Raw genomic sequence first — 21,192 nt, 5'->3', positions numbered from 1 at the left:
TATATGCTGCTCTTTGTGCTGAAAATCGCTGAGCTATACACTGACTTTCGTTCCCCTACATGCATGTGCTTTTCGCTACACTGCTGAACAGAATATAAATATATTTCTGGTCAACAATGGGATGGTGGTCTTCATACGACCTTTCTAAAAACTAATAACTCACCAGGCCAGCAGCCTAAACTAAAACCTACCTGCACTGCCGTAGGACTTCGCCAATAGCCATCCGACACTTGCGCATATTTTTGCTTTAGTAGAGTCATACAAATCCAACGGCTTTATGTCTGGGACCACAAAAGTCTTCCTCATGGTAGGAGAGTCCACCATAGCGAGTCTGTACAAAATGTAAAGCGGTGCTGGCGAAAAAAAAACGCTACGAGACAATATAAAAAAATATTCACGCAATCATTCTTTGAGCTCACTATTCCACACGACCGGGGCTGGGAATACGACTGTGGGTAAGGGTTTTTGTCGGGAAAATATCCGCCCCGGAGCTGCTTCCAACCCTGTTAATGTCCTTTTCTGTACAGTCTTGGAGGCGTAACGTTAATCCCTGTTAAATCATGCCTTACGACCAAGCAAAACCCCGATCCGCCGGGTTGTTACAGAAAAACGGACTATTCCCCTTGTTTTTGTCCCTTCTCGTCCGCATTGCTGTTTAGTCAGTTCCCTGTACGCAACTCCACTTAGCCCCGTCGACTACCAGGTGCTCCACACTGGCATCACCCACTCATTCCGCCGTCCAATAGAAATTGGTCTTGGGCAATGAGGGCGGGATCTCCCTGTGTGAACACAGACAGCAGGTGGAGGTGTGGTGTGACTTTACAGGTTCATCTGCTGGTACACACAGGTGAACGCCTGAAGGGGATTTATGACTAGAAATGTCAAACAGCTAAAAGTGACCTAATAATAATAATATTACCGTGACACCAATTTTATTTCAGTGGTGGAGGAAGAAGCCTATGCAGATCATTCACCTAGGCCTAAGTTAAAGTAGCAATGCCACGATGTAAAAATACTCTATTACAAAACACCTGTGTGGGTATGACCTTTTAAACATTTTTTTTTTTTTTAAATAAGTTGATCTTATTTTTGAATGTAAAATCAAAGTTGCAACTATAGCAGTCAGATAGTATTGTAAAAGTGCATTTCCCTCTGAAATATAGTTGAGTAGCCTAGAAGTATAAAGCAGCATATACTCAAGTAAACTACCTCAAAATTGTACATATGTAGGCTACAGTAGCATACTAATGTAGGCTGTATTACTTTCCACCAGTAACGCTGACCTTGCATGTAGTTTCTGTACTGTCTGCATTTACATTTAAAAAAAAATCACTCATTTTATTTTCGCATAATTGGTAGGGGGTAAAATCGCTATCTATAGTATAGTGTCCTGGACTGAGCAGAAATTTAGGTTTTTACCTTATTTTGACTGTCTCAGGCCCTGGTACAATGTAACCACAGGCCTACAGTCCAAGGCAGCTCAGCAAAAACGTTTAAGTTTGTCCTAAAGTAAAGGATTAATTAATATAAAAGCATGCAATGTAAATTAAACACATTTATTAGTCCTTTATTTGTTCTTCTGCAGAGCCCAACAACATAAAAAAGCCTAGGCATATGATGGTCACATTATCAAGGCAGGGGTTAATTAGATCAGATTTGTATCAGATTCTGATTAATTTATAATTTTGTTAATGCATAGTTTAGATCAGCAACCAAAACCTGCACATATGTTCAGTTGCTTAAACTACCTTGCTGCACCTTAAAAGCAGCATACAGTACATAGGCTACAAAATGAGAGGAACAGAGTAAACATATTACTATTCTATGTAAATCTATGCAGGAAGGAAAAGTGGAAATCAAGTTTGGAAAATAGTTTAATTTGCTTTTAATTTTTGAGACTTGAAACCATTCCATTGTTTTTGAAGGGTTGTTTACAGCAGCACCATCAAATCTCAAGAGTGCCTCATCACATGATGTTTCTCAAAGAGCACTCCGAGTGCCCCACTGCAGTGACTTTTTGTAAGAGGATTACCTCGCAGCTATTTTAATCTAATTATGAAAGAAACAATTTCTTCATTGTTTCATTTAACTCTTTTGATGGGATGCAACAATTAAAAGCTTGAAGCCTTTCCATTAATACTGAAATAGATCTAAATCATGTATTCCCTCATCGGAAAAAAGAAACCAAACTGTTTCCTAGGGCGAAGTTTCCTGTCAGATAAAAGGCACTGATTTTAACAGGTGTAAATATTTTTTTAATTAGAACTGCATTTTCAAGAAAATGTGAAGAAAGTTTCAGACATTCGTAGAGACCAGCTTGTTAGAATTGGCAGTGCACAATTCACAAACAGGAGAACTTTCAAAAACACTGTTGCATACCAAAAACAGCCAGACTGCATCGAGTCAAAAGTAGACCCTCAACAACACTGACAAAAATACATATTACAGCATTACTACATACAGCCTCAAAAATGATCAGCGAACCAAGTGAACACCTACACCTATCTCACAAAAAATGGGCATTAGAAACGTGCTGCAGGCCTATTGGATTATAAATTTACAAAATGTTTTACAGCACCTCTATTATTTAACTCAGTCGTATAAACTGTCCCTTGAGTGTACTTGTACAATACATGTACAACCAGAGCATGATTTCAATATTTGGACGGTGACCTATGTATACACGTTTTGAAATCTTTTCAGGGTCATTGGGTTTTGAAAGACACTCACCAATCCTCCAACCAACAATGTGAGGCTTGAGTGCTTAGGTCAACTTTCAAATGAATGCCTCCTGTTGAAAAAACAAACAAAAAAAACCCACTATGCTTTTCCCATTTTCTAGGCCAGAGCTTCCTGTCAGAGAAAGATCTCTGCATTATCAGTGTACAAACGTGTTTTCAATGTTCATTCCTTAACAAAATTTGGTTCGGACACAAAGTCAAACTACATCAGACGTATTGGTATTTCATAAACGAATACTGCTCAATTGTACAATTACCGTGAGCTACATACTTGAGAAAGACTGACACCATATGGACAATTGTAATACAAGTTCATGTCTCGGTTTACTGTACTACAAAAATACACCAGGCAACAAATGTTGCCATTCTTTTTCTCACTTAAGTCACATTCTATTAAAATAAAGTGGATACAACTAAGGAATTACATAATGTGTATTTAGATATAAAAAATGGAGCATATTCAATGTCTACAAGAGAAATCAGAAGACTGCATCTTTGCAAATTTCAGCAGGGGAGGTAGCTTTCAGTCCTCTTTAAGCCCTCCAAAGACAGCTGTGGGGACACTCTTCTGTTCAAGCTGCACCTCTGTAAAAGGCCAAGAGGAGAAGACAATTAACACATGCATGTTTATGTTTAAAAAACATGTCTGCATGAATGTTCAAACAAACCACCAATTTGTTTCCCGTTTTACTGCGGAGACTGGGCCTGTTGTGTCTGTCACTCACCTTCTGGTCCCTGGTTTTCATCATCTTCATCCTCATCATCAATATCAATCTCATCAGGATTGGCTTGTTTGGAAAGCTCAGCCAACTCACTGCGAGAGGTATCACTCCTGCATAGGCAGATGCAGAGAATAAGATTGACATGTCTCCATGTAGGTTGGAGCATGTTGTCCAATTTTATAAAAAGGCATAACTTTTCACAGGAAAAGACAAACCTGACAAAGAGAATCTTTTCTTTGAGTTTGGGTTTGTCCTGCTCGGCCTCTGCAGCAAGCTGCTGTGCTTTCTGCTCCAGCATCTTCATGTCATCAATTTCCATTTGGCCTGGAGCAAGATCTGACACTGGATACAACACAAATAAAATAGTTGGACAAACACACAAACAAAAATACAGAAGTTAATTCATTCTTGTGCTAGTTTTTATTAATAAAGTAAACATCCCCCCTAATGTTCCGCGCAGCCCATACAGTTCACGGCTCACAATTTAGTGCAAGTTCCCTCACTAGTACCTGTGGAGCTTGTTGTAGCCTTCATCATCTGAGCAGACATAAAGTTGACCTGGGTGTTGTATGTGGCTTGGACACTACGTTTGATCCTCAGCATTTCTCTGATCGTGTCCTCATTTCCATGGCGGATCTCAAATTCTTTCCATGTCTGCCAGAAGTTTGCAGTCACCTGAAAAATCAAGTTTATAAATATATCAAGAGGAAATACAATGTGCACATCACTGATGGAAATGTATTCAAAAACAAGGTAATGGCAGGAGGAGGTTCAGCTCACCCTTGGGTCACAGATTTGGGAGCAGTAAGAGTAAATTGCTCTGGCCCGATCAATCTCACCAAGTTTACTCTCCATGTCAGCAAATCGCAGACACATGTCCCGTGCATGCTCATCAGGAAGGACCTGGATAAATCCGAAAAAGTAGAATTCAGATTCTTGAATATTCCAATAATGAATAGAACAGCAAAACCGTGTCATTCTGATGGGTCAGAAATAATAGAAAGATTTCTATTCTAAAAAATCAAATTCAACAGAATAAAAGCTTCAATATGACATGTCATGTACATCATTGCTTTTCCCATGTACCTCGATAGCTTTCTGGTAAATTGCTCTGGTATACGTGACTCCGTAAATTTCAGCTGCTCTCTTGATGTAGATATTGAACATTTGATGTCTCTCCTCAGCTTCTACTGCCTGCGTTGCTCTTTCATAGACAGCCATGGCGTGTCGTGCCAATCCATATCCCTCCTCCAATTTGGCATACAACAGGTAAATGGCTGGAAAGCAAGGCACAATGGTACATTCGGCATCAGTACATTTTTATAAAGAAAAAAAAAGGTAGAAATAATGTGGAATATAGTGTATACAAGTTGTCAATGCAATTCGAACAAAGCTACTTACTCTTGGCAAACTTGGCAGGGCAGCCATCTAGGGCTTGCTCAAATAAATCTCTAGCTCTCTCCAGCTTCTTGCCCCCATAACGATCAATGAACTTGGTGAGGTAAGTGTTCCAGATGTCATAAACATTTGGCCACCTGAAGAGAGCAATACCACGCTCATATGCCTAAAAAAGGTATTGACAAAGACATTGAAGAATTGTTTAAATGTGTGGTACATTCACCAAGGAAAGCATACAAGAACACATTATTGATGTTGAATGTTGGTTTAGTAAATTAGTGGCATATTATTACTTTGAAGCTTTCCTCAAAGTAGTTGTGCTCCTCAAGGAACATGGCATAATTGATGATGATCTGTGGCGTGGCGATGCGGAGGTCAATGATGCGATCATACACTGCTTTTGTAGACTGAGGAGAATTTTTTTTTTTTAAAAAGGAGGAAGAATTAAATTAAACATCTACCACTCACAGAGATGAATGACAGCTCGGATTTCAAAGACACACAAAAGCACACAGTGGTTCAGAATCGTAAGACATATACTAAATATCTGAGAGTTCACCTGCCATGTGATGTATACCTTCTGCATATTTTTTTGGCTCATATGTAGTAACACACCTGTAAACACACAGAGATGTAGTGAACATACCTTGAAAGTGCCGAGACTCTCTTCCAAGTCCGCCAGCATGGACCAGACCTTCAAGGACTTGTAAACTCTGTTCTGGACTGGCTCGGATGCATCAAAGTACTCCGCTTTCTTGGATGGGATGGCTGTAGCTTTCTATATTCAAAAACACGTCTTACAACTACATCCACAACACACATTTATGCATTTAAAAAAGCTGCAATCAGTAATATTTTACTTATCCAGTATCTATCCAGTACACACTAGGTTTCGTTCCCACAAAACAAGTGAACATCTATGTATTGTCTTCAAGGTGGGAAGAGATTCAAACAAAGCAACTAACAGTATGTGATGTTTCTGTTAGTCACTAGTCAAGCTTGTGTTTTTAGTTTAATGTCAAACTCCTACACTAAACACTATTATGATATGCAGCCTCAGGTCTTATCTATGGACTACTGTATCAGTTACCAGGTGTTAAGTTTGAAAATCACAAGCTAAATCTCAACAGAGAATAAGCTTTCAAAAAACATTTGAAGGAAGACGAAAATTGACGATGTTGTTGTAGTGTCTCAGTCCTGCCACTAGATGTTACTAAACCTAGAGTGTACATCATGGGGCTACTATTTCACTTATTATTTTAGTGTGGCATTGCCAGACCTATACCCAGCACTGGAGTATGGTCTGGCTATACCACTTATCACTTCTGGAATAGGGGAAAAAATGCTCTGGCTTGTTTGTATATATATATATTTTTTTTAAACCAATCACAACCGTCCCGGGTGGCGCTTAACCCCTGATAGCAAAAGGGAAATCAGGTGAGTATGTCAGGCTTTATCCCAGCAATGTACATTTGTTGAGCCAGACTACTGATTGCACCGGTTATAATGACTGCTGCTGAAATACAAGTGTCTCACCCTCAGTATACGCAGTGCCTGTTCATAGTTCTCATGGCGTAGCTCCATCTCTCCATATTCACACCACACCGCAGAAAGGTCATCTACCTGCTTGTAGTTCACTTTGGTAGCCTTCTCAAAAATTGTCCTGGCCTGGGTGACAGTTAGTAAATGTAAGACATATCAGGAATAGAAAAAGCATTTCTGAATTGCAGAGGGTTCAAGAATCCCTGTGGAAAGACCTCTGACTTACATCATCCAGCTGCTCATTTTCCTCATAGAATTTAGCAAAGGAAACCCAGAGAGAGTGAGGCTTCCCTGTGGCCTTCATCGGATCCACAGTCTGCACTGCCTCAGTGTATGTGTTGATTATCTGCAGAAGATATGGTGAGCACAGATCCATGAATAACGCACAACATAAAAGGTAATGATACCTGTATGGTGAACATGTAGAAAAAAGCCTAAACCTCACCTGCCGCGGATTGCCCTCATACAGTTTTACCCGCTTGTGCCACTCATGGACATTATGAGGGTTCTGCCGCAGTAGAACACTGTTCAAAAGAAGGGGCCGCCGGGCTATCAGCTGCTCAAAACGGGCCAGTCTAAGCTCCATGTCTATGTCCTCTGGGAGGAGAGGGACAGAGAGTAAGGCATGCATGACAAGAGAAGTGAAAGCAAGGAACGCTGCCAATATTAATGAATCCACACACACCATCTTCATCCTTTCCCATCTCAGCAGTGGTCTCCATCTTTGCTGCAATCATGCTCTCTTCAAACTGGGCGTAACTATCAAATACTTGTGTGAAATCCCTTACTGTTACCACCGTAAGGATGGCCTCCTCATACACATCACGGGCCTGAGAAAGTGAAGAAAATGTGTCAGACAAGTCACAAGACAGACAGCAAATTAATGCTAATTAATTTGAGACAAATTAACTAGCTAAATATAAAACAGGAGAGTATTTTGGATAAATAACTTTCAATTTGATAGGTCCTGTATGTTATGTATAAAAATGGAAGCACTAAAAAATAAATAAAAATAAATAATAATCACACCTTCTCAAAGTGACCACTCCTGATATAATAATCAGCTAAAGAGCACCAGAGTTTTCCAAGTTGGTCTGTGAATCTAGTGAGGCCTCCTCGGATGATGGCTCCTACATTTAGAGAGGTCACTTTATCAGGGTTCTGGGAGATCAGGTCGCATAGCTCATGCCACAGCTGTCCAACAAATAAATGCATAAACAAGATGTATTAATCTTTCTGGTCAGTTTAAGAAAAACAGGTACATTCAGAAGTGCTTAGCATAATAAAATCTTACTTGATAGTTAGACTTGCCCTCTTTGGACACAAAGCTTTCATCATTGACAACAGCTGCTAGTCGCACAGCTGCTTCATCCAAGCGGCCAACAGACCGTAAGTAGTCTATGTATTCCTCTGTATTTTCTGGAGAAAGCTACATGGTACAAAGAGCAGACATTACATATGGAGTTATGTAATTATGTTTGTCTGTCTATTGACAGCTTTCCATTTCAATTTTAATTTCCCCTATACATATTTATCTTATTCTGTTGTATGAACAAGATGTTTATAATGTGTTTAGCTTCCTAATCAACATTAGAGCACAATATAGTATGCGGTTAAAGCCTTTTGGATGACTGGTGAAACATACTCAAGACTAAATCAGAAAGTCCAGTAGCCTTTCACTTGCCCAAGAAACTTCAGCCATTTACAGAAAATGTTCATACATTCAGACCTATCATACTACACTATGACATAATACCACATCACATCCATTTTCCACAATTTGCCACAGCAAGTGCACAAATATAAGTATTCATATAATCAGAAACCTTCCTAAATGACAGTGTACCATGCTCTCACCTTAAGGTACCTGCGGTACACCCGGATGGCAGTCTCAGGCAGGGGCAGGTTACGCACAAAGCGGAGATACAGAGGCCAGATGCGTGGGTGTTGAGTAACAGGAAGAGCTCTGAGAGCACGGTCAAATGTTTGCCGACTTCTTGTGATCTTGCATTGAGACACAAGGAACTGGCAGTAATCAAGCCATATTCTAGGCATCTAGTTTAGGGAAAGACAGATGGTTAGTTTCAAGCACAACTGACAACACACAGACCACAATTAATGTTATGTTATTTTGTACCGTCATTGGTTCAGTATGGAGTTCGATAGTAAGTATTACCTTATGCATGAACACCAATGCCCTTTCATGGCAATTATTGATCTCTTCATAGCCTGGTTCAGTGATACATTTCCCTTTGACTTGTTTCCGTCTCTCTCTCAGATAATTGTACCACAGCTTGTAGCTGTAGAAAAAGGATTAGACCATAATAAATCAGAATAAGTTTGATTGGCACAATAAGTACACTCATGTGGAATTAGAGATGGGCAATATAGCGATATTATATTGATATCTGTGTGTGTAATAACACAGTGAAAACACTGTAATTTCCCCTTGCAGGATTAATAAAGTATAAATGATTTATTATTATAATATATGAGACTAGATATCGTCTTAGATTATAGATATCGTAATATGGCGTCTTTTCCTGGTTTTAAAGGCTGCACAGTAAAGTGGTGTCATTTTCTGAACTTACCAGACTGTTCTATTATTTGCCTTTACCCACTTAGTCATTATATCCACATTACTGATGATTATTTATCAACAATCTCATTGTGTAAATATTTTGTGATAGCACCAATAGTCAACACTACAATACCGTTGCTGTATCAATATCAATGTATTTGGTCAAAAATATCGTGATATTTGATTTTCCCCATTTCGCCCAGCACTGTGGAATATACCATAGTAATCGTACAAATCTTAAACCTGTTTTGGACATCTTGACAATCACCTAAATTAAAGTCAATGCCCTTATCTAATTCATTTTAACATCACACAACAGGGCTAGTCACAAAAAATGTCCCATCTTATTAATCACAACGCCAAAATATTCATGAAGGTAACGTTAAGTTACTGATGTGGATTTGCAGGTATCCGTAGCCACCTGCTTTTCAGTGCAATGCCGAAGCCTTCTTTATAACGGTCCCCTGTAATGTTAACGTTAGTTACCTGCCAGGCAGCTCTTTCAGAGCCCGCTCATATATCATGTTGAGGGTGGATTTGGCTCCGTTCTGTTTGAATTCGATGTAACGCATCCAGCACTTGACTGAGTATGGGTTCCTGATAATCTCCTCTTCATAAGGCAGATCATCGTCCTCCTAACAGAACCAGAAACCACATAAAACTTTAAGTACAACTCTAATAACAGCAACTTTTGAAAAAGTTAAAACATTAACGTTAGCGAAACAGCGTAACGTTACTACAACGTCAACAATTCATCCGCAGATTGTAAAGAATGCATTCATAAATTAAGAATAATTGTGAGTTCAGAATTTAAATATTTTAACAATTTAGGAACCAAACATTTCTGACCAATAACTAATAACTCCTAGTTTATGAGCCATAAAAAGCTAACTTCAACAATGTTACACACCAAAGCTAACGTTAGCGCTCCAGTAAAAGTTAGTTAGCTAGCTAACGTTACCACTCGTTGTCAATAAACACTAACAGATACCAATATTTTTTAACGGGGTAGCTTACAAACAGAACATCAGGTTTTCCATTTAGCGAAGGCATTTCTTCCTAAAGAGAATAGCCGTCCGATATTAAGAAAATAAGTTATGCTAACTGTAACGTTATCTAACGTTACTCAAAGCGTGTAGCCCGTAGTGATACTTCCGGCTTCGTCACATCTTTTTCTTCTGTGTGTTTATTGGCGGATCGCAAACCAGCTTGAAAGTGCATACTGCCACCTACTGTAGCGCAGTATGTAGAATTATGGCATTAATCTATCTGGAAAAATACTACATTTTGAATTACGCCCTATTTCCTAATCCTGCCTGTCGCGGTCGCCTCGCTCTACATTATCCCTTAACTATCAACCCACTTCTGATTTCCCTTTAGTCCTTTCTTGTGCTCAGTAATGATTTTAAACTCAATTCCTGCCCTGAATTAGGCCAATATTGCAATGCGCATTCATTAATTTATACGTTTACAATGTCATGATAATTATGATTTTGGTACATGTTGTAATAGGCAGTTAACATACAGCACATGACTGAAACTGGAGTGAGTGATAACCTAGGAGTGTGAGCAGTATTTTTCTCTGTCAATGACTTGAGAAATGTTTGCACAGTAGCCTACAAAACTAAACAGAAAGTTATTATGGCTCAAATGCATGATGCATACAACATATACAATTAACACTTCAAAAAACCTTTAAATGCATAAAAGAGTGGAGGCCAGTTATTTTTCATTATGAATGGATTATACAATATTTAAAAAATAAAGCCACATTTAAAAACAGTGCCCAACCCCTCCATGTTTTACTGCAAGGATGAATGTCTACATCATTAGCATAAATGAGTCATCATTTTATTCATTTTAGATATAACCGGAAAAAACTAACTGTGAACAGTGAAAGTGTGCTGCAGAAAATCTTGACATGTCTTATGATTAGACACAGATAATTATACCTGTGTGAGTGAATGGGATGCAGAGATGTACTATGATGAATTACCAAAAGTTAAAAAGGCTATACAGTCAGTTCTAAGTTACAAGGGTATAAATGGTTTATTTTTTTATGTAAAAAATGATTTTTATAATATTGTATATCATACTTAAAACTAATATTGCATTATACTTTGAAGCCAATGCCAGCATATCTCAAAAGCATAGACACTGAGGTTCCATAACAGCAACAACATCAAATGTAGCACGAGGATAAAGATCTTTGGCATCTGAGTGGGACTTATTATAGGTCTTATTACAGCCTGGTTGGCAAATGTTCATGTAGTCCTTGTAAGGCAAGGTGTGATACCACTTGAACTGGAAAGAGCCTTACATTCAATTTTAACCAGAGGAATAAGAGGTGTGTCAATGTCCTGCAACTATACTGTATACCGGCACCCCTTGGGTGCTTCTCCAAAATGAAGTCCCATTCCTGGCTATGGTCATGTTTATTTGCAAGGGCAAGTAGAGATAACCTTTATTAGAAAATTACAAAATCCTTTTGAATTAAATCAGAATCTAAATTTGACTAATTATTTTGGTGGAGCAAATTAGTGGCTCAAAAATCCAGATATGTATTGCACAGCATGTATTTTGAGACTTTGGACATTACAATCACACTTATGCTTTATGAGCAGAAATAATGCTTCTCTTTTAAACATGTTGCATGATATGTTACATGGCATACTATTTAAAATGTATATGTGATGTGTGAAGGACTTTAAGTCACATTTACATCTGTTAGTTTACTTATCTTGGTGACATTTACCAATGCTATTCAATTTTTCTGCATTTCATTAGCAATAACAAACAATAAAATGAATTAAGATAGAACAAAACACTTGTTTGCAGGCCTTCACTCAGCAGATTGAGAGAATAATAATAATAATAATAATAATAATAATAATAATAATAATAATAATAATAATAATAAATAGAATTATAATGAAACAAACATCTTGTAGAAGTTACCAAGAAACCTTTATCCCTGGTACCCCAAGTTCCTATTTACAGTGTCTGATATGTAGGATCAATAAATAAGGTCTGTTGCCACGTTCAACAGGCCAAGAATGCCCTGGCCCATGCTGTTCAGTCAGCCCGCCATGACTGTGATCTGCTCAGAGAGCAGTTTGAGGAGGAGCAGGAGGCCAAGTCTGAGCTGCAGTGAGGAATGTCCAAGGCCAGAGACCATGTATTATTTCAGGCTGCCATTATGGCCGAGGAGCTGAAGAAGGAGCAGGACACCAGTGCTCACCTAGAGAGGATGAAGAAGAACCTGGAGGTCACAGTAAAGGACCTGCAGCACCGTCTGGATGAGGCTGAGAACCTCGCCATGAAGGGCGGCAAGAAGCAGCTCCACAAACTGGAGTCCAGGGTATGCACTATGGGTAAAACATGCAATAAAAGAAAAATAATGTATTATTTATCATCATATTACAGGTGCGTGAGCTAGAAACTAAAGTTAAGCTAAGCAAAGACGTGGAGATGATGCTGTTAAATGGACTGAGCTGACATACCAGGTAATTCCTATTTTAAAAACTATCTTAACTTCTCTTTAATTCTGTGAATATCTGTGGAGACTGAGGAGGCCAAGAAGAATGTGGTCAGACTTCAGGCCCTCTGGTGGACAAGCTGCAGCTCAAAGTCAAGTCAAAGAGACAAGGTGAGGACGCTGTAAAACAAAGACATAATGTGACACACATCACTTACAGTTCATTTAATAAAATCACTCTTAACTGCCTTTTAACTATGTTAATACAAGTCAAATCCCTTCACAGGAGGAGCAGGCCAACACTCACATGTCCAGGCTGAGAAAGGTTTAGCATGAGCTGGAGGAAGCTCAGGAGCGTGCTGACATCGTTGAGTCCCAGGTCAACAAGCTGAGAGTCAAGAGCCGTGATGCTGGAGAGGTATCTTTGTTGTTTCCCTGATCACAGTATCAATTGTGTTAACATTAGAAATTAGAAAAATTGGTCATTGCCTTTTCCTCCTTATTAGCTAGACGCTTGATTTTATTTAAATGGAAGGCTGCTACTCCTTCATCACAACACCACTGGATTAGGGACATTATGCAGAATGTTAAGCTGGAAAAAATCAGATGTACCCTCAACGGTTCCATCAACAGATTCTACAAAACCTGGGACCCTCTGATAACTTATGTGAACAATTTACCTGGTCTGGAACTGGAACTCTGAATGTTTATACCTGCCCTTGGTCGATCCTCTCATAAGGAATGTTAGGTGTACTTGTTATTTTTTTATTTTTTTTATTATTTTTTTTTTATTTGTTTATCTCCTGTCCGTCTGTTGTCTGTGAAAAGTCTGTCAGGTTGATTTTAGGTTTGGTCTGTCTTTGTCTTGTTGGGATTGTTTTTCTATGATTATTTGTAAGATAGAGAATATGATTGTTTCATGTTACAACTGGAAATGTACAAATAAAGTGTTTAAAAAAAAAAAAGAAATCAGAAAAATTATTTGATGTTGTGCACTTTCACTGTTATAAAAATAAAATATATATCCATTAATTTGGTTGACCAGAAAAATATTTAGTCCAAAACTAAGTAGAGCAATTAGCTGTGTTGTAATGTGTTGTCGAGCAGCACCGTACCACTGTGAATGTGTAAGTACAATATGAAGTGATATCTGAAATGTTGTGAAGCCAAAGTATAACTGTGTTTGGGATGTATGTACTGAGCAAGCTGAAATAAACCTTCCCTGAGCCTGTTCATCATTATGTATATGCCCAAATGACATATCTGTTGGCAGATTGGTTGAGTTCAGACACTCATAGATTATATAGTCAATATATTTCTTTAATTGTTAACAGATTATTACATAATGATTTTGTATTACATTTGTCCACCATTGTAATGTGTGCAGCTGTTAGGCTACATTATTCACATCGCAGAAATAGAACAGAAATATAATTAGCGGATCAAATTCTGCTTAGGACTTGAAAAAGGCCTGTCCAGCATTCATGCAATGCTCTACTCGAGATGTCACAGGTGACAAATAGATGTAGGTTGCCAAGTCATGCAAGTCTTTGCTCTCCTGGAAGAAATTAAACCTTGACTTGGAATCTTGGAGCAGAGGAGGTCTCCACTAAATTTTTTGATGCCCCTGCATTAGCTAGCCCTTTGGGCTTTTCAGTGACTTGGATTTGACATAACTTTACTATTCTACTAAAGGGAATATATGGTGACAAGGTTAACCAACACTACCCAAGTGGATTTCTTTCCATAGCATAATTGCAAAAAGTAAACAGGATCAACATATAGAGCTGCAACGATTAGTTGACTAATCAAACAATGGATCGACAGAAAAATAATCACATTTTTTTAAAAGTAATTTTCATGCAAACATTGCAGAAAATGTTGTTTTCAGCCTCTCAAATATGTTTTTCTTTGTTCATATTAGAACTGAATATCTTTGGGTTTCACCTTGGACATCACCTTGAGTCTCACACACACACACACACACACACACACACACACACAGAGCACAATGAAATGTCCCTGTAAGTGTAGACCATCTCAAGGTGGTGGGGATGTCCAAAACTAAGGTCTAATATGCATCTGCCATGGCACAAAAACATTAATGCGTTGTAAACTATTGATAAGGTGCTTTGATTTTAATTTATATGACTATTGAGAATTGTGCACAAACATGACTATACACTTCATGGAATAGATATTCTTTAGGTATTATTAAAGTCAGTTCCAATGAGATACGTAACACTTGTCCAGTGTTAATGGAAAGACTATGACCTGAATTGTATTTCAGATATCTGAGATTTGCATGTCCTGTAACTATACACCAGTGACATTTTAAGGCTTCTCCAAATTTGAAAGTCATTATTGGCATGGTGGCTCAGTGGTTAGCACTGCTGCCTTACAGCAAGTAGGTACACAGCTGAGTACTAGTTTCAAGGGGGGCTTTCTGTGGAGTTTGCATGTGCTTTCTGTGTTCATGTGGGTTTCCTCCTACATTCTAGATGAGAGCTAGGTAACTCCTGCCATTGCCCTTGATTTAGGTACTGGCATGGCATTACAACTGGAGTTGGTCCTCAGACTCTGAACTTAAGGGCTAGTTAGCTAACATTAACTTTAGGTGTAACATTAACTTAGCTACCTTTTTTAACCTTTTTTTAATGCTTGGCTATAAACAGATATCTGCACTAATAGGCTAGCGATCACAATGTAAAAATATATTTCCAACAGCACTGACTTCAATAACTTTATCAGCCAAAAACCATGGCAACAGTGTGTCCCAGCCATGTTTACTACTTTTAGTGTCCCCTGGAAACAGTTTCTGTTGTGTTGTTTCAGATTTTTCTAAATGATGCGCATGTGAAGTCACTATAGACCTACGTGGTCTTCACCTACATCCACGGTCGTTGCATTGGTGAAGATGTTTCATAAATGCTGCGCATGTATTGTCAAATTAGTGATAGTGTTTCCTTGCTGCGCATGTGTTGTCAAATTGGGAAGGATGTTTCTTCATTTGCTTGTGTTTTATCTATTTGCATGTGTGTTGAGCTCTCACATGGCCACGGACAAAAGCAGTCCGTAAATTAAGCTCACACAAATCACTGGCAAGTTGCTGTCTGAGATTATCGTAGAGCCAATGACACTTGTCACAAAGACATCAACTGTTATGGAATGACAATTGGCTTAGTAGTAGCCTATAAGCTCCAAACCATTGCAAGTATTCAAGTACTCTCCTGTGGCTTGGCTGTGTTCGGAAGGGACCACAGTCAGAATAAATTAATAGGGTTTAATAGGGATCCTAAGCACTCCAAATTTATGACCTGTCCTACTTGTTGCCACCAGGGCCCATTCATAAACATAAACAAGAAATAAAGCAGCAGTGAACGTGTTGCAATGGGATTTGAAAATTGACAATGTAAATCATTTTATTTTTATTTATTTAATTTAAATTCAGTCTCAGATTGCTGAGTATGAGACAACATATGGTAGACAACTTTTAACAGAGATACATTATCAACAACCTATTGTGATATGTAATTAATAAGAACAAGATTTTCTTGATTGTACTGTAGTTTTTTTTTTCCAAAGCCAAACTCAATGCACCAAGGTAGCACAATTTAAAATGGAATATAGGTGAAACCAGGTTTAGTATGAGGGTTTTTCACGTTTTTTCAAGGGTTTGTTACCATAAAATAAGTTTAAAAAAACAATTACAAAAATGTGATCATACCTACAGAAAACAAATTATTTAACAAATTCCCTTTATATGATACAGTCTACAGAAGAGTGAGGTGATTGCTTTCCTATTTATTTATGTGGCACAGCTAGGGTTGCCCCTATAATGCAAAAAATTCAGATGTAAGGGAAGCAACCGGATGTGTCGATTTTTGACGAGAGGTTGGAGGTAGGAATATGACGTGGCCAGGCCATAGATAGTATATAAACTTGACCAACAGATCCCGTTGCGCTGGACGGAGACCAATGAAGGATATTAAAAGTACTTTTCCAGCGATGGCTGCGCAGCCTCCAACTGAGCTCGAAGATTTATATGTGACGTGGGCAACCTGTCTGAAAGTTGTAAGTCTTGTGGTAGCTGTGCCAAGAGAAATCTCAATCATTCCCAATCTTACAGAGACGGAGAGCGTAGGTATATGTAAGGAGATAACATAGGCACAGGCTAATTATTGCTAACTAAAATGCTAGTTAACATTAGTAATTAAACTTAAACAGCGAATGTAAGTCGAAACTGCCTGCAAGTTTCTCCTGTACAATAACGGTAATTCCTCTACTATGCGACAGTAAGTCGCGTGGTTATGACACAATCGTTAGCCTATTTTTACAAAAACGTCTACTACGTAGCCATAACGTGAGATACAAGGTAATGGAGCCTTTTATACATTGTTGTGTTTCTTTAGAAATAAACAATGGACAAATAGAGTCTTTAAACGCTTCAGATGTAAAGTTATTCGCTGTCAAAGTGGCGCCAAAATGAATGGCAGCCAATGGAATGCTAATGGCGGGTGAGCGTTTGGTAGGATCAAAATGGCACCATAGGAGTTTTGGTTTCTGAAGAGAGGCTTACGTCCTTGGCACAATATCAGGGCCTCTCCTAAGTGGAATGCAGCCATCATTAATGGTTTTGAATACACCTGTGCTTTTCCTACTATGACATGTCAACATGTCTGCCAAAAGGTCTGCGATGCGGATTTTCAACACTTCTGAAGTAAGTAAGTAAAGTTTATTTGTATAGCACCTTTCACGGATAAAAATCACAAAGTGCTTCACAATAAAATGTAATACGAGTCATCCTGCTGAGTTTTACCTGCTGGTAAACACAGACCTCTGGGTAGAAAATCAGCAAACATTCCCTTAAATTACCAGCTAACCCTAATGGTAGCTAGCTAGCCTGAACAAGGCATTTCTAGGCGACCAACATATCCCAATTAACTTTGATGAAAAGAAAACTTAAAACATAACTCTGCTTCTCTGTATAGTTATCAGATTCATCTACCAACCCTTTGTAAGCTGGGTCATGTTTGCCTTGGACCATCTCTTAGTTATACTGCTATAGTTTTAGACTGAGCTCCTATCTCTTCATTCATGTCCCAGTAATGCTTGTTAGGCCTACTAACTTAGCTCAAGGGAGCTTATTCCCCAGAGTCCTTATGTTTTCTCGCCTCACAAATTTCCTTGGATTGGGATGGCACCTCAAACGTCTTTGCAGCTGCTGCCACAGCTGTGGTCCTGCCCGACACCCTGCTACGCCCTGCACTGCTACTACTATTATTTCTAGTCATAGTTATTTATCTGTATTGTTACTATAACTGCTACTGTTCATCATACCAACTGCTATAATTATTATGAATAATATTTCTGTATATCTGTATCAGTGTCTCTGTGTCCCAACCGGCAGCAGCAGATGGCTGCCCACCAAGAGTCAGGGTCTGTCAGAGGTTTCTGCATTGTTTAAAGGAAGTTTTCCTCACCACTGTCGCACCAAATGCTTGCTCTTGGGGGGAATTGTTGGTTCTTTGTTAATTATAGAGTGTGGTCTAGACCTACTCTATACCTACTCTGTAAAGTGTCCTGAGATGACTCCTGTTATGATTTGACACTATAAATAAAATTGAAATTAAATTGAAAACACATTGTGAGAGGGTCAAAGTTCAAGATTAAAACCCTAACACCCAAGTTCACAGCTATTTTAATGTACACATGTGCCATGGATATGCATTGCTAAGCCTCTGTCCTGTTGTCCATTATTATTATACAGTCTATGCAGTTAAATGTCCTCTTGCCTTTGTGGCACCAAACCCTGTATGCATTGGAAGCACATGTTAGACCTGTAGGGAAGATGCTATTTATGTGGACACTATAGACTGGTTGTCCAGACTGGTTGTCCATTTGTGTACCAAGATATTTTTAGCAGTTGACATTGGCTTTTTTGTGCTTATTAAAAACTGCAGGGGAGTGGCCACCAAGACATGTGTAAAGACAATTTCCTTTGTTTAGAATGACAAAGACAGTATGCCCTATCAACACTGTATGTCTTTGATGAACAAATGACTGATTTGGGCATGCTACAATGATATGCCTTAACTGGAAAAAAATAACTACTGTTTATTATTGTCTCAAGTCTCACTCATATCAAGTTGTTAAGGAGTTTTGGTTAGACCTGCTTCAATTTATGCCAGACATTCAACTGATCCAAGTGTCTACTAGCGAACACAATTGTTTATGGTTTACAGGAATATTCAAGTTAACCATTGTGCTTAAATATGTAAAATAAAGAATCGCAACACAAAAAAATCATTATTTGAATGTAAAGTAAGCTGTGTTTAATAGCACTAGGTTATTAAAATGGTTGTGTTCAATATATTATTCCGAAGTACATACAGTAAGCTTTAATGTTGATGCACCTCCTCCAAATTTCTTTTTTCTCCTTTTAATTTGTTATCTCTTCACAAATCATTGCATTTCATGTTAGACTGTCAGGATGTCAATTTCATGCATCCTGAAAACTGAACTTCATAAAGTAAGCAAAACAGAGATCCTCCCCTCTTTTGTTTGTTTCCTTTATTCTTTTTTTATGTGTTTTTGTTTTTGTTTCCTTTTATTCTGAAAGCATGAAACAAACCAAACAAAGAAAATTAGAGAGCGCTTAACCCACACAACCTTTAGTATCTCAGTGTTACTACCCAGTCATGGAGGAGTGTAACTTTTTAAAAACTTTTTTAAACCTTCTCAGGCTCCTCCTTGTCAGATGTGTTTGTCATGTCATATTTCAGATCGAGGGCTGAGTGCCAAGGCTCATCTACAGTATACAGTATTCATCTACTAGACTCAAGGACATACAAAGGAGCTTCTAAAAAAAGGGTGCTTGGTTCTTGCATTATAGCCTATAGAAACAGACTCATATTTAAGTTTACAGTTTACACTTGCAGTAATAATGCTAAATAAGTTTAGTTAGTAAAACAACCTTGCTAATACGTACTCCACACCTGCTGCATTTGAATCTTAGATGGATTTTTAAAAAGAATATGATTTGAGTGGTGTATAACGTAATTTGCAACACAAAATGTGCAGTCATAAAATAGAGGTAAGCTGAAAGTATCCACAGCAAGTAAACCATAAAGGGATGCACAATTTGTCACATTCACAGTGAGACAGTATAAGTGGCCCTGTGTGCACAACATGCTCTTTATTAAAGGTGACACATGTAGCCATACATAACATCTGTAACAAACTGTCAGCCTTAGAAAATGAACAATTTGCTTCCAGATGAATGTAATGCTTCATCCCTATATGATGCAGACTGAGAAATAGTTTTTAGTCATAGCTAAACAACTAAATCCCCGCCTTTTATGTGCAAAAATAGCCTCTAATGTATTCATGCACACCAAGGCTCAAACAAGTTGTCAAAAAGAAAACTGACTGAAGACCTCTGGCCCTACTTGAATAGCTTGTGTGCACCACGTCTGTACAGTAGCCCACCTACCTATTGAGGTGTCATTTCTCAAGGACATCTCTTTTTTTGAAGAAAGAAAGTTCGGTAAATATAAAAGGCAATAACACAACTTCAGTCAACAATACAGATTAAAATACATACAGTAGTAGTAGTAGTACAAATTTTCCCTAACTTATTTCAAATTTTAACTTTACATTAATCCTGGATACACTTTTCATTCATGGACTACTGTAGGTCTGGTATCTACAACATCTTGTTTATTGGCACAGGACTTATTTTGGGTCTTCTCTCTGCCTAGATGGCAACTGTTCATCAACTCCATTCCAATGCGATAAACATTCCCTCTGCAGCTTTTATGGAATGGTGCTCAGCCTCAATTTTATTTCAGACATCTGAAGTGGGCTGTTGTCCTGCAACTGTATACCAGTGACATTTACATGCTTCTTCAAGACCCCAGCCTGTGCCTGCTATACCACACTCCAATAAGATTAATATCACTAGCATTGACGGCCATTAAGGAAATAACATTTTATTATTGAAAAAAGTAGGTGACATATCTGTCTGTTAATGAAAAGCAAATATTATCTAGTGTACAAACACTTACAACATCTATTAGCAGATGACATACACGTATACTGTGAAATTATACATTTTAGAACTGGGAACAATAAGAGCCATACATCTAAAGACACTTAAATATTTGTACTTCTGTAACACTAATTGGAATGGCTCTGACACTGTTTAATGGAATAGTTGCCACTGTTTTTATTGTACTACCAAATCTGACATGTGTCAATGTCCTTCAAATGTAAGTCATGTTTGGGTAATCTCCAAAACTTAAAATAATAAATCATAAGTCCATACCGGAAAAAATGGGAAACGCTCTTTATTTTACATTGGTTAACAAAGAAGTTGTCAAAAAGAAAACTGACTGAAGACCTCTGGCCCTACTTGAATAGCTTGTGTGCACCACGTCTGTACAGTAGCCCACCTACTTATTGAGGTATCATTTCTCAAGGTCATCTCCTTTTCTGAAGAAAGAAGGTTCGGTAAATATGAAAGGCAATAACACAACTCTCTATTTTACATCGATTAACAAACTGTGATCATGATTGCAATCACAAAAGATTGAGTCAACATTTTTACTGTTTAAAAAACATTATATATAGTCTCAACCTCTGCAATATTTATACATATTTTAATTAATATAAGTATCATGATTTTAAAACCAGTGTTGCTTTTAAGTACATTCATTGGTTTCAATA

General features: G+C 38.1%; 2 protein-coding genes and 1 pseudogene across 3 annotated transcripts in view; 1 reads left to right on the top strand and 2 right to left on the bottom strand.

Annotated features, from left to right (window-relative positions):
* camsap3 (calmodulin regulated spectrin-associated protein family, member 3) overlaps positions 1–735 on the bottom strand; it is a 27,969-nt gene extending 27,234 nt beyond the window's left edge. For both annotated transcript variants that reach the window (XM_028598535.1, XM_028598536.1), the window contains exon 1: positions 192–735. In XM_028598535.1, coding sequence (XP_028454336.1) covers positions 192–324 — 133 coding nt within the window. In that variant the 5' untranslated portion in view covers positions 325–735. The remainder of the gene's footprint in view (positions 1–191) is intronic.
* Positions 736–1,915: 1,180 nt separating this feature from the next.
* Positions 1,916–10,174, bottom strand: xab2 (XPA binding protein 2). Its single transcript, XM_028598552.1, has 19 exons — positions 10,002–10,174; positions 9,471–9,619; positions 8,580–8,703; positions 8,261–8,458; positions 7,698–7,832; positions 7,433–7,597; positions 7,089–7,233; positions 6,849–7,000; positions 6,630–6,749; positions 6,398–6,529; positions 5,508–5,639; positions 5,155–5,268; positions 4,865–5,027; positions 4,550–4,740; positions 4,244–4,366; positions 3,973–4,138; positions 3,679–3,805; positions 3,467–3,573; positions 1,916–3,326 (listed from the first exon to the last, which is right to left on the bottom strand). The coding sequence occupies exons 1-19, from the start codon at positions 10,035–10,037 to the stop codon at positions 3,265–3,267; spliced, it is 2,541 nt and encodes an 846-aa protein (XP_028454353.1). The 5' UTR covers positions 10,038–10,174; the 3' UTR covers positions 1,916–3,264.
* A 1,967-nt stretch (positions 10,175–12,141) lies between these two features.
* Positions 12,142–17,929, top strand: LOC114569447 (myosin-7-like; annotated as a pseudogene).
* The last annotated feature ends 3,263 nt before the right edge of the window (positions 17,930–21,192 follow it).

Source organism: Perca flavescens, chromosome 15 (genome assembly GCF_004354835.1).
Source record: "Perca flavescens isolate YP-PL-M2 chromosome 15, PFLA_1.0, whole genome shotgun sequence".
NCBI classification, from domain to species: domain Eukaryota; kingdom Metazoa; phylum Chordata; class Actinopteri; order Perciformes; family Percidae; genus Perca; species Perca flavescens.
This window is presented reverse-complemented; position numbering and strand designations above follow the sequence as displayed.